The following is a 13,391-nucleotide window of genomic DNA, read 5'->3' on the forward strand; positions in this document are numbered from 1 at the left end:
ATCTCTGAACACTTTCCCATTTTTTATTTACAATTAACTCGTGCACATACATGGGGTGAAAGATTCAAAGTTCCAATGCATTGCTGCGCCCATATGGGGTATGAAGTAAAATGTTTAACATTGTGAAGACCCTTTATATTGATGATTTGGTGATTGAAGATTTCATTTGAGGTTGCAACATAAGACATTTACTACATGAATATATTTCAATATTTGATCATTTAGGTTTAATAGAATGCTAATTTTTAACTTCTGTTTGGACTTACAAAAGCATTGGATAACACTTCTTTTAGTCTCTGCCCACCCATTTAGAGTGTAAATAACCCAGCCTGTCGACCACTGGTCATAAGGTAGTACATTTTAGTATCCCACTCATTGACAATAACTCCTATAAAACTAACAAGAAACCTATTTTTTTGCTGTTCCCAAAAACTAAATTTTGATTTGGAAGATTCCCAATAGATATAAGCAGGAATATTTCTTTGATATGACTACTGGGTAAGTGAGGCCTTCATATCGCCTGTTAATGTTCCTTTTTTGAGTCTTTGAGGTGTACATTGTACTAAATATGATATTTCTCTGCAGCACCACACTTGCCATTCAGTTAAATTTTACCTTCATGTGTGTTAACTAAAACAATTTCAAATAATCAACCAGATAATGGTTGTCAACTGCTTTTGAGTTGTAATCAAGTAATGGAGCTTCATCAGACTTCCTACCTGCCTAAAATGGGTTATTAGTACGATAAATTTCAAAGGATTCTTCTGTCCCCTAAGAACATTTCATACATTTCGACTTGTTGACAGATAATTGAAAGTTAGTAACCATGTCAAATTCCGAAGAAATGTTAAATACATTATCTACAATAAAAATAGATCATAAAGCATGTATTGTCTCTTTTTTTATTTTCCTGTTTTAAATTTTTGGGAATTGATGTGTAATTCAAGGCCTGTTTTGTATCATTACAACTCCTAGTGCCAAAAGCATCTATTTTCCTTAGCATGTTTAAGTCAAGTTACATAGAAACCGAATTCAGCCCATTCATTCATAGGCTTATATTGATGCCGTACAAAAAGAAATTGAGACAAAACTACGGTACATTCGGAAATAATCCAGTGAAAAACTCCCAATATAAGTTAGTTTATTTTCAGAAGGGACTTCATCAGTTCATAGAATAAATAGCTCAGAGAAGCAGATGGCAAGACCTGTACCATATACATAAGATTATCAGTCAATAAGTTAATAACGCCAACAGGCAGCCCAAGACGTTATTCACAACGACACATACAAACATGTTGCAATTGTATTCATATTCCATGATAATCACTAGCATTCTAAATGTATTAATTAATAAATAACAACATGAGCACCTAAAATCTTTTAAATGCATATATAAGCGTGTTCACCATGTAAAGATATACTGCTTGAAGCAACAATTCTCTTGCCTTCGATGGCAACTTGCAAGAGCGATGACGGAATGCTTGTTGCCTTCAATGGCAACTTGCAAGAGCGAAGACGGAATGCTTGCCACCCGAAAATGACAGCAATAACATAAGGCAAAAGATACACTCAAAATCAGTGCCTAGCAAACTATGCGTTCAAAATCAACCATTGCTTTATGGGATAATTTCACAATTTCTAATAAGAATGACAATGATCCCACTAGAAATATTATGGTGTCATGATATGGGGATTTTAAGAAATATAAATAGGTCTAATAGTTCACGGCCCATGTGTGTTACATAGATTATGTGCTCTTTATCAGGGTATGCATGTCTGCAGGGTATTTGATATTTACAGTCTCTTGAACTATGTTCATCAACTTTCATATTTTTCACAAAAAGGCTTCTTTGTTCTGCTTGCAGAAAAATATTTTTTTCTAGTGAAGCTTCAAAAATTGCGAGTGAGCGTGTCTATAATATGATACTTGTAGCAAATTCATAGCAAATATTATTATCTTCTGAAGTATGTTCACATGCTATGATGCCTCTAACACATACTACCAACAATCTGTTGCGTACAGAAGATGACTGATGTGAAGTTCTGAACCCTCTTTTGCTTGATTCTTCTGCTCAAATGGAATGTATCAAACATTCAATTGAGAATATACACCAATGGTTTTACTTTTAGCACTCTAAAAATTTGCTCCAATGATCGGAAATTACTTCCCCGGACTAGGGAACATATACTACGACAACTTTTTATATCTTGAATGAATAGAGACACATCCCTCAACCATCAGATGTTAATAACAGTAACAGAGTCATGAGGCTTCGGTCCTTTACTCAAAAACTGTCAAAAATCTAAATTTCTATCAAAAACTTTTATGGCCCAAACCTTCAAATGTGTTTTAGACACTGAACACCCAACCATGTATCCTTGACATTGGTTGTTCTAAGGTGATTTTTATTTCAAAAATGAATTCTTAATGGAGCCTGCATTTCTACATATGCTTCCTGGGACTCATAAAAGGACACGGTTAGCATGCGGGCCAAGCCCGCACATGTAGAAATGCAGGCCTAGTAATAAATCTATTTTTAAGATGGATTTTTTAACTTAATTTTAGAGGATATGTAATCTTTAACATTGAGATCATGAATATGAAAAAATAAATAAATTTTTAAAACTAAAAATAATAATTTTATTAAAAAAATATTTGGATCATTAGTTTCAATTGTTTTTAGATGGACCACATATTTGCATCCATCTTTAAGATACATGCTTTATAGTTTTGGACCGCATATGTAGATATGCAGTCCAGCCCGCATGAAGCAATTTTCCCTCATAAAACCGTGTCCATTTTACAAGGGGTCAATTTGAGAAATTGAAGGGCACATGATGCAAATTTGTAGACCAATTATTTTTTTGTTTAAATTTTGAAAAATAAATAAATACAAAATAGACAATGGCCAATTATAGATGGTTCAAAAAACGATTCAAATACATCAATGGGATTGAAATAAATAAATGACCTAAAATAAGAAAACTCGTATACTTGTTTGTAATGGAAAGACAACAGTATTGGGTAAAATATTAGGCTGAAAATGTTGTGATTTACACTAAAAGGGCATTTCGCATTATCAAGTTAGATGAGGGAAGAGTAACCCCTAGACTTGGATTAAACTTATTATTTTGCCCAATGACCACGAAAATAAGGGGAAAGCGAGACACATAAATAAATATTCCAACAAGTCTAATTGAGGTAATTTTCTGGCACTCTATTTTTTTATCAAAAAATAAATAAACATTCATACAAGGGAAAGCATGATATGATCCTCTTGACTATAGTACTATTCAGGGTTATCACCTTCTATTGACATCATCACTATCATCATCATCATAGCCTTTTTTTAATTAATTTGGATCGGCTACACGAATCCTAATCCGTCATTCTGCTCAAAAAAACCCTTAGTCAGGTTAGAAGTCCCTATATCTTTTTGGACTACTTTCAACCACGTCCTGGACTGGAGGGTTATCACCTTCCATTCACATGATAGACGGTAATAGACATAGAGTGGAAAACATGAGATCCTCCAATTTATTCAATCACCCATGAGAGATGCACTATTTATCATTTTAAAATTTCCCATAAAAAAAATATGCATAAAAATAGAGAGAGATATGTTCAGCAACAAACCTGTAGCGTGCTCGGCATCAAACCCGCAAAGAGGGAATTGAGCCCGTCCCTCTGTATCATGCAGGCAAAGGCCGAGAACAAGCCAACCTTAGCAGCACGCTGTAGTTGGAGCTGCCGCCGCACCACCTCTAGCGGGTACGTAACCGTCTCTGCAAATGCACCTGCCACCGCTCCATAGATCAGAGTCCTCACAGGTCCCAATTCGGTTTCACACGCCTCACTCTCACTGTTACCAGCCTTAGCCTTAGAACGAAGGTAGGAGGACTTGAGAATGTCATAAACTGCATAGAAGACAGCACTAGCAGGGCCCATACTGAGAAGAGCTGGTGTGAGACCCTTGTAGAGAGAGAAGAAGCCTTCATTGCGGACCATGTTAGAGATACAACCTGTAACCCCACCTAATGTGTCACCTCCTGGAGCCAAGAGCCTGGTTCGGATCTGTAACATGTTCTTTTCAATGTTATTGTTCTCCCCCATTTGCATGAGTACAAGGTTTTTTATTAGTTGGCCGACTCATTTATTTAAATACGGTCTTTCTCCAAGATATACATTAAAGATAGATTTTGAATTCAAAATTTTAGGGTAATGAAAATCTCAACCATAATGATTATAAATTTCAAAAAAAAAAAAAGTTTTAAATTTAAATGAAAAGGTTTATACAAGTGCGAGGCTCTAAACAATCAAATTAGGACACACCTCAAAACTTTTATTAGATGAGTTGTTTTGATGTTCAAATATCCTCAAATTGATCATCTCAACCTCAAGATGCATGAACTTGAAAAAAAAATGGATTTCAAGTTTTGAAAATAGTGCATCTTGTAATGTATTTTTTTACTGTAAATTTTCAAGATTTTTATGTTTTTATAGATATGCTCGATCTATTCTATTTTTGAAGCTTCAAATTTTATAATTGTAAATGAAAATATATATTAAGGTTATCACCAAGATTTTCAGTATTTAAACCACATTTCTCGACACTATTTGAAGGTGCAATTTATTTTGATTGTTAAGAGCTTCAGCTTTATAAAAATTACACCCTAAATAAAATATATAAAAGTTGAAATTTTTTTATATATTTCTGACGTCATTAATTTTAAAACTTACATGGGACAACTATTTTTCAACATCCATCTTATAGATGGACGTTAGATCGATAGGGGACACTATCTCTTTACATAATGAGGTAGCAGGGAATTTGCAAATTTCTTAGGGGCATTAAACTTAAAATAGGTGGCAACGGATCGGGTTGGGTCCCAGATCCGATTGAAACTGGACCCGAACTCAAATAGTATTCGGATCCAAAATTTGAACCCAAAACCGACCTTTCAAGTCCAATTTTTTGACCCATACCTAGACCCATATCTGGATTGGGTCTACCCCTCGAGTCAGGGTACACTGCCGCCCCTACGTTAGGAAGCAAAGAGTCCCGCAAAAGCACTTTAAAAAGAATTCGTATATTATGCTTCCATGGGATGATGCTGGACATTTAGTCCCTCATGCAAAAAACTTAGTTTTGGACGAGGGAGTAAATTTATGGTACGAAGGAGTAAATTTTATAACACAATTCAATTTGTCGAATTTTACATCTAATAGCTGAAAATGATTGTGACCTTTTTGGGTCAAAAATCCAACAAATTGAAGTGCGTCATAAAATTCAAAATAATTTATTTTAAACTTTGTACCCAATCAAGACACATCCCCAACCACTCGATTTCACATCTCACTATCAATAATAATTATGATCTCCTTTTACCTAAAATAAAGACTTTATTGTATATACCCCTTTTCTTTTTTAACCCCAATGTGACACTTCTATTGCCACTTTATGCTGTATCTGTTGCTGGATATTTGTTCTTAATGACAGACACGCACAATTAATTTCATAATTTAAAGCCTGACTACAATTTTTCACTGCCCCTACATGTTCAGCTTGCTCAATAGCTACCATGCCGATAATTTTTATTTATTTTTTTTACGTCGTAGCCGATCCTAATTAGCTAGAAAAAGATTTTGATTATAAATAATTTTCTTTTTCGTCTTACGAGAAAAATAATACATCAATAAAGTACAAAAAAAGAAAATAATTATCTAAATGATCTTCATATGGTCATCACCTTTTATTCCGTGGGGGGGACGAGGATGAATATTGAATGCCACCAACATTATTTCATTAATTCATTTCTTGTTTTATTAGTGTTATGTCAAATTTTATGAGGATATGTAATTTTGATGTAAAATGTTCTTAGGATTATCTCAAAATCTATTTTTATATCTAATTATAAAATTTTAAATTTTAAAAATGGTAAAAATCAAGTAGATCTATAAACATATGAACACCTTAAAAATGGACGGTGTACATAATATGTTGTAAAATGCACTATTTTTGAGACAAAATCTTTTTATTTTTCATGGTCAAACATCTTGATGTTGAGATGATCAATCAATGGGTTTTTCAACATTAAAACTACTTTTTCCGATGGATTTTTGAGGTGCATCCATAGTTCTACATTATAAAATTGCGTCTTTATATAAACTTTTTTCATTATTTAATGATGGAAAAGGTTTATGTGAGGAAAAGGAGGCAAGAGCACGCTGACCCACAAAAGATGGAAGCTGTCTAAAATGCATTGGACAAAAATCACATATTGGCCGTACACAAAAGATCCCAATAAAATAATCTTAGTTGTAAAATTATGTTTTTTTTTTTTGGGAAAAGTTTATATAGAACGGAGGCTCTGAACAATCAAATTTGAGCTTACTTTAAAAATTTCACTGTTTTGATGCCTAAATATCTTCAAATTGATCATCTCGACATCAAGATGCATGGACATGAGAAAAAAAATGGATTGCAAGTTTTGGAAATAGTATATTTTGTAACGTAGTTTTGGACCGTCAATTTTCAAGATTTGCAAGTTTTCATAGGTATGTTGATCTACACTATTTTTTAAAGTTTAAACTTTATAAATAAATGTGAAAATATATTTTAAGGCTATCACAAAGACTTCCAATATTGAAACCACATTTCTCGACATTATTTGAAGGTAGGCTCTAATGTGATTGTTTGGAGCCTAGGCTCTATGACAAACCGCACACCTTTAAGAAGGGGGTGCATATGTAACTATCAGTCGGCTGCCTTATAGAAACTCCATCCTTCGATGATGACAATGAAGTGATGTACCTTATGACTAGTGATGTAGCTTATGACGAAATTCCGTTTCCGTTTCCGTAACATTGATTGTGTTAAAGTTTCACAGAAAATATGAAAAGATTTTATGTTCTCACCAGATCATTTCTTTCATTTGCTCCTTGAACTAAAATCCAATGAAGGACTAATTTTAGGCCCCATACTTTGGGGTAAAAAGGAAAAATAGTAATAATAATTCAAATGTGGCTCAAGAAAATAACATATTAATGTTAAACAAAGATTGTCCAACTATGCTGGGTCTGGGCACTCAAAATCCAAACCCACAATATATTATATTCATGTGCACTCAAAAAATAATGCTTTAAGGATAAATAGAGTACCGTCTAATTTTTAGAGACGTAAGATCTAAGTGCTAGAAAAACTCAAAATTCAAATTCTTTGATATTGATAATAATCATCTCGTGATTCTTATGTGGTTGCCAAACCAGCAAATTGAAATATTGTTCTCAAGTAGGTCTTCAGACCGAGGGAGTAGATGTACATTACGCTCCTGTAAGAGCATAGCATACGCACTCAAATCGAAATTCCTGTTTTTCAAAGAAAACAGTAATATCTTACCTGGATTAAAAAATTTTTATATGGGGAAACATTTCTATACTTTTCCTACAACATATAAGATATGTGCTTCTCCAACTATCCAGCCGTTCAATTTTGATCAAGTTAGTCATTAATGATTTGATCTTAGATATGATGCTTTAGAGTATTTTATTTTTTTTCATAAAATATAATGACTAAAATACCTTTTAAATATTTCAGGGGTATTTTGATCATTTATTTTATTGGGATTATCTTTTTATATATTTTTAATAGAGGATTAAATGCTCAAAAATTGGTGTCAAAATATTTTATAAAAAAACATTAAAAATAAAATAGTGTAGAGACATAAGATTGTGATTGGGACAATCTTAGCCATCTATTCATAATTGACGGTTGGATAAGGAGAAGTATATAAATTTTATATTGTAGGGGAAGCATAAAAAGCTTGTCTTTTATAATGAGACCATTTATCATTCTTACAAGGAAGTCACAATTATTCTCAACCATCAGATGTTAAATTGACTGGCATGGTGCGTGTTTGAAAAACATATTTTGAACTTTGACTCTAATCAACTACATGCTCACAACCCTACATTTGAGAAGTAAAAGACAATAGTAATTATGACTTCCTTGTGTTAAAAAAAGTAAATGATCTCCATGTATATTTATCCGAGGGAGTAAGCAAACAGCTTGGTCTCACTAACTTGATAGGAAAAGTGGAATAGTTGTAAGAGAGAGATTGAGAAAGTGGAGAGAGAGAGAGAGAGACCGTGTCCAAGGGCAGGCATACTACTGTAGCCGTGATCCCAGAGATGCCACCACCAATGAGTCTGTCATGGTTTGTGAGTTCATCTTTCTTTTGGCGAAGGGCGTCGCAGTAGATGTCGTAGCAAATGAAATTGATGGATTTGAAGGGAACCATGCGGAAGAGGTTCAATAAATTCCCTTTCCAAAACCCCCCTATGCCCTCTGATACCCATATACACTCCACCGCTTTTATCCAACTATACTTGGAACCCTGCACTATGCACTCTAGCTTTATTCTCTCCAATGGGGCAACAAATGTCCTGCATAATTTCAAGTCATAATCCAAAAACAAATAATTTAACAATATGGCCACTCGCTCTAAAAGAGTAGGGCTTGGGCTAAGGCTAGTAAGGGATCGGTTAGGCCTCCCCAGGCCCTCTTTCCTCTATATTTTTTTTTTTTTCATCTTCATTTGTTTTTGCCTGGCTCGGCCAGGCCAGACGAGGACTAGGGCTAGGCCAGGGCCAGCCCAACCCCAGACCGGACGGTTGCCATCCTCATCAACAGTTCCACCCGATTGGTAGCCTTTCTCTCTTCATTAATGGTGGTTCGCTTGGTTGTAATGACTGTGTATAGGCAGATACATAGAGTAATGGATACACTCCCATTTCCCTAAATTTGTAATGGATACACTCCCAGTTCTCTAAATTTGTACTACCATTACAAAATGTTAGATTTTTCATTTTTTGTTCAGGTAATTTTGTGGTGAGGATAAACCCACTTGCCCATTTTTTCAAATAATTTAGGAATTATTCCTTTTGAATATGATACTAGAGTGGTGTCGGTAGGAATGAAAACCACGACCTGTAACTAAGATGCAAGGTAGGGGTGCCACCACGACCGAGGCCCTTTCCCAAAATGTTGAAATTAACTTAAAATTGTTTGCTTCGAACTTGGAGCACCAATCACCACCATACTTGAGTAAGAGAGAGAGAGAGAGATGACCTTGAGACTATAGTCGACACAGCACCAGCAAGGAGAAACTTTGGCATCTCTCTAAATGAACTGGCCCTCCCACCAACTTTCTCCACCACCTTAACCTCGCCATCGCCCTGTGCCTCATGTTTCGATACCGGTAAATCCGAGATGTGTTTCGTGTCCGACTGCAATTGGCCGATGTTAGCGAAGGCTAATGCCTTACTGTGGCATCTAACCTGTGAGAACCCAGCTCTTTGAACCAGTCTTTGAGCTTTCAACGCCAATTCCACTGTTAGATTGAGAACATTTTCTTGAAATGAGCATCTGTTCTTGAAAGGGTTAGATGGGAGAATAGAGGAGGAGATGGAAGACAAAGGGAAAGGAGAGGGAATAATGGAAGCATCAGGGAATTGGTCAGGAGCATTTACAAGGTGAAGGTGGGGAAAATATTTTTGCAGGTTGCCTTTTGAAGATGAACATGAGAAGTCCATTAGAAGAAATAAATAAAAAAGAGAGAGAGAATAGTTGTTTTAAAGCATTAATACAAAAAAAAGGATTTTTTATTTTTATTTTTATTTTTTTCTTTGCTTGTGGAGTAGAAGCTGTACAGGAGGATGAATTGTGAGGTTGCTAGGCCTCGAATTAGAGGGCTCATGGTGTTCAAAAAAGAGATAGAGAGGGATAGATTAGGCGCGTTTTTGTGTTTTATAATTGGATGAAGTTTCTATAGGGCCTAGGATTTATGAAAACAAAACAAAGCCTCACATCAAATCTATAAGTGGAAAGCACTTTGGACAAAGGAAATGCCCATGATGGATCTAAATCAATTTGAAACACAACTAATAATATTTGAAACCCAAATAATGGAACAGATCTTGCAGATCTATGAACACTTAATTTTAGGGTGAAATAAACGGTCTAAAAATTTGTTACAGTATACACTATTTTTAGATCTTAAAATCCTAATTTTTTTCACAACTAAAATGTTCTAGCCGAGATGATCATTGTAAAGGTTTCCCAATTCGTGAATTATAATTTTTGATGAATTTTGAGATGTGGTTTTACTTATTTTGATATGCTTGCAGCCCTACCAAACCATTTTCTTTTTATAGTTTTATATTAGGATGATATGACTTCCACAAGATGTGGACTTGTAGGGGGCACAAACAACCTTCAATGTTTTATAACTTTATATTGAACTTTGTATAGTTTAATGACTCAAAAAGAGTTTGTATTTTTTTTTTATTTTTATTTAAAAATAAGAATAAATGTATTTGTCTATAGTGCATAAAATAAAAGTAATAAAAAATAATTTAAACAAATGAAATGGATCAAAATACGTCTAAAACAATTTAAAAGTATTTGGGTCAATTTCTTTTGTTCAAATTATTATTATTATTTTTTATTTAGTTTGTCGTATAGAAATATTATGTATATGCCTTGTGTGTAAGAAACGAGAGAGAGAGAGAGAATGATTCTTAAGAGATCAATGTGTTGGAAGGAGCATGTGGAGGAAACAATTCAATGGTAAACGTGCTGGAGAGAGGGAGAGACGTGCTGGATTGAGAGAGTTCAATGGATTAAACATGTTAGAGAGAGAGCGTCGAGGGAATAAACATATGAGAGAGCGAGAGAGGTGTATTAGAAGATGGTGACCTTACAAATGGCAAAATTTTGAGGCGGCTCAAATGGTTTGAACAGATAAGAAAACGTGAGATGGAGGGGAGTCCCGCGCAAAATGACGCTAAAAGTACTTCAAAAAGCAAGCAGCTGATGGTGGGATCTCAGTCCCAACTAGCCAGCATGATATGTACCTAGATTTCCTTCTTTTTTTTTTTGGTAATATTTAACTTGATTGCCTTTTTCTTTTTTTTTCTTTTCTTTTTTTTTTTTTTTTTTGTGATTTAGATCGCATATGGATATAATGAAGAAGGGTGAGGACTTAGACTTTCTCAAATCCAAGTAAAAGGGGTGAGTTGTGTTAGGTAGGTAGTTAACATAAAATTTTGCTACAAGTTTTTATGAATCTTGAATCTATTTTATCTGCTATGGTGACTTATGACCTCATTGAACGTATGGCCCTTGATAGAACAAAATAACATACCAGTATTCATATAGCAGACCCCACATAAATAGAAAAATATTTTGAATGATAATGATGATGATGATGAGATAGCATATGGATGCAACATGGGAAACACATTTTTGCTTTTCGGATCATTTGGAAGAAGCATTTCTTTTGTATTAATTTTACTGGTAACATACCTTCCCACCCACATATTGTTGGACCTTCTCACACATATTTGAGTTTTCTCAGTCCTAAATGTCATAAAATTTTGTACACGATTAGTAAAATTAAATCAGAATTCTCACTTTTATTCACAACATCGATTGCATCATAAAAAGATCCAAATGTCCAAGCCCCGATTGCATATGATTTAAAGAAAATTACATATAACCCCCAACTAGCCTTTTCCTCTCACTTTTTTACTGAAAACAATGTTCCCTAGTAAATACCCCCAACCATCCTAAAAATTAAAAAAAGATACAACTACGCTAACAGTACCCTTTATCTCTCTCCTCCCTTACTTTACCCTTTGCCCATGCCTCTCTCACTCTCCTTCCCCACGAGACCTAAAAAATTACTGCAAGGGGACCCACAGTCCACAAACGCACTCATGGCTCGAGCTCCCTCCCTCTTCCTTGCGCTCTTTCTTGGCCTGAGCTCTCCCCCTCTCCCTCTTCGAAGGATTTTTTGGCCCAAGTCCTATCCTCTCTCTCTCTTCTACTGTCTCCTTGAATCTGGTGACCGATCTCTCTCTATGGGAAATGAATTTAGCCATCAAATCCATTTGCCACTTAAAAACAGTGTCACCACCACCTAAAAGCAACACCTAACTCCAACTCTCCTTATTAGCTAACATGTAACACCACCTAAAAGCAAAAAAAAAAGTTGAGGGACAAAGAGAGAGAAAAGGGTCCGGCAATCTATGAGAGCAGTCTAGAAGAAAGAATTTCTGGAATCAGAGCGCCCCAGCAATGGAACACTCTGGAGTCATAGCGCTCTGGCAGTTGAACACTCTGGAGTCACATGGCTCCGGCACGATGTAAGTACGGTCTGGCAGTGGATCAAGTGCTCCAGCACTATGTAAATGCGGTCCGGCATTGGGACACTCAAGAGTTACAGGGCTCCGGCACTGTGTAAGTGCAGTCCGGCAATGGAACACTCTGGAATCACATCGCTCTGGCACTATGTAAGTGCGGTTCGGCAGTGGAACACTCTGGAATCACAGGGCTCCAACACTGCGGTCCGGCAGTGGAACACTCTGGAGTCACAGGGCTCCGATAATGTGTAAGTACGGTCCAATAGTATATTGGGTCCAGCAATACGATGGTTTGCTCTGACGTTGTGATACGGGAGTCCAAAAGTCAACATCAAATCTGGCCAAATTGATTTTTGTGTATGGGAAGGGCATTTCCGTCTAAAAAAAATGAACTTTTCCCTTGAGTTAAAATCTATCTCAAAAAATAGATTTATTAAGAGGCCTGCATTTCTACATATGCCAGCTTGGCCGCATAGAAACCGGGTCCAAAAGAAAAACCTTGGTGCGTACTTATTCAAGAGCGATCTCTTTTCAAAATCAATCTCAACATTCTCACTTGTATTCACAACGTCGATTGCATAATAAAGAGGTCCAAATGTCCAAACCACGATTGCATCTAATTTAGGGAAAATTACATATAGCCCCCAACTTACCCCCAACTACTCTTTTCCGCTCACTTTTTTCTTGAAAACAATGTTTCCTAGCAAATACCCCCAACCCTCCTAAAAATTTAAAAAAAGACACAACTACCCTAACTTTACCCTTTATCTCTCTCATCCCTTACTTTACCCTTTACCCTTACGCACGCCTCTCTCACTCTCCTTCCCCACGAGAGCTTAAAAATTACTGCAAGGGGATCCACAGTCCATAGACGCACTCACAGCCTGAGTTCCCTCCCTCTTCCTTGCACGTTCTCCAAACCCGAGCTCTCTCCTTCTCCCTCTTCGAAGGATTATTTGGCCCGAGTCCTATCCCCTCTCTCTCTCTCTCTCTCTCTCTCTCTCTCTCTCTCTTCTACTGTCTCCATGAATCCAGTGCTCGATCTCTCTATATGTGCATGTTTGATAATAGGAAGTGCCTTCTAGAAGTTGAGAACTTCTCAACTTTCATGTTTGATAAAAAATAAGAACTCCAAATAAAAACTTTATTTTACTATTCATCTTCCTATACTCTTTTGTTAAAA

General features: G+C 35.8%; 1 protein-coding gene across 2 annotated transcripts; it reads right to left on the minus strand.

Annotated features, from left to right (window-relative positions):
* Positions 1 to 975: 975 nt before the first annotated feature.
* On the minus strand, positions 976 to 10,108 carry LOC18421897 (putative mitochondrial adenine nucleotide transporter BTL3). 2 transcript variants are annotated; one of them, XM_011622593.3, is made up of 4 exons: positions 9,132 to 10,108; positions 8,149 to 8,446; positions 3,638 to 4,075; positions 976 to 1,205 (listed from the first exon to the last, which is right to left on the minus strand). In XM_011622593.3, exons 1-4 carry the CDS (start codon positions 9,593 to 9,595, stop codon positions 1,137 to 1,139), a joined length of 1,269 nt encoding a protein of 422 aa, XP_011620895.1. In that variant the 5' UTR covers positions 9,596 to 10,108; the 3' UTR covers positions 976 to 1,136. The 2 variants fall into 2 exon arrangements, with proteins under 2 accessions (XP_011620895.1, XP_088724609.1); XM_088868483.1 differs by lacking the exon at positions 976 to 1,205 and adding an exon at positions 3,179 to 3,392 and having other exon boundaries at positions 9,132 to 9,818.
* Positions 10,109 to 13,391: the final 3,283 nt, after the last annotated feature.

Source organism: Amborella trichopoda, chromosome 5 (assembly GCF_054954075.1).
Source record: "Amborella trichopoda isolate Santa Cruz 75 chromosome 5, AtrichopodaSantaCruz75HAP2 v2.0, whole genome shotgun sequence".
Classification (NCBI taxonomy): domain Eukaryota; kingdom Viridiplantae; phylum Streptophyta; class Magnoliopsida; order Amborellales; family Amborellaceae; genus Amborella; species Amborella trichopoda.

What these genes read in the sequence shown, in the direction of transcription:
- LOC18421897 (XM_011622593.3), bottom strand. Translation starts at nt 9,595, where the DNA reads ATGGACTTCTCATGTTCATCTTCAAAAGGCAACCTGCAAAAATATTTT. An exon ending in GTGTCGACTATAGTCTCAAG is followed by an intron (nt 8,447 to 9,131) that starts GTCATCTCTCTC and finishes GAAATTATGCAG; the next exon opens with GACATTTGTTGCCCCATTGG. An exon ending in TGATGCCGAGCACGCTACAG is followed by an intron (nt 1,206 to 3,637) that starts GTTTGTTGCTGA and finishes TATATGGTACAG; the next exon opens with GTCTTGCCATCTGCTTCTCT.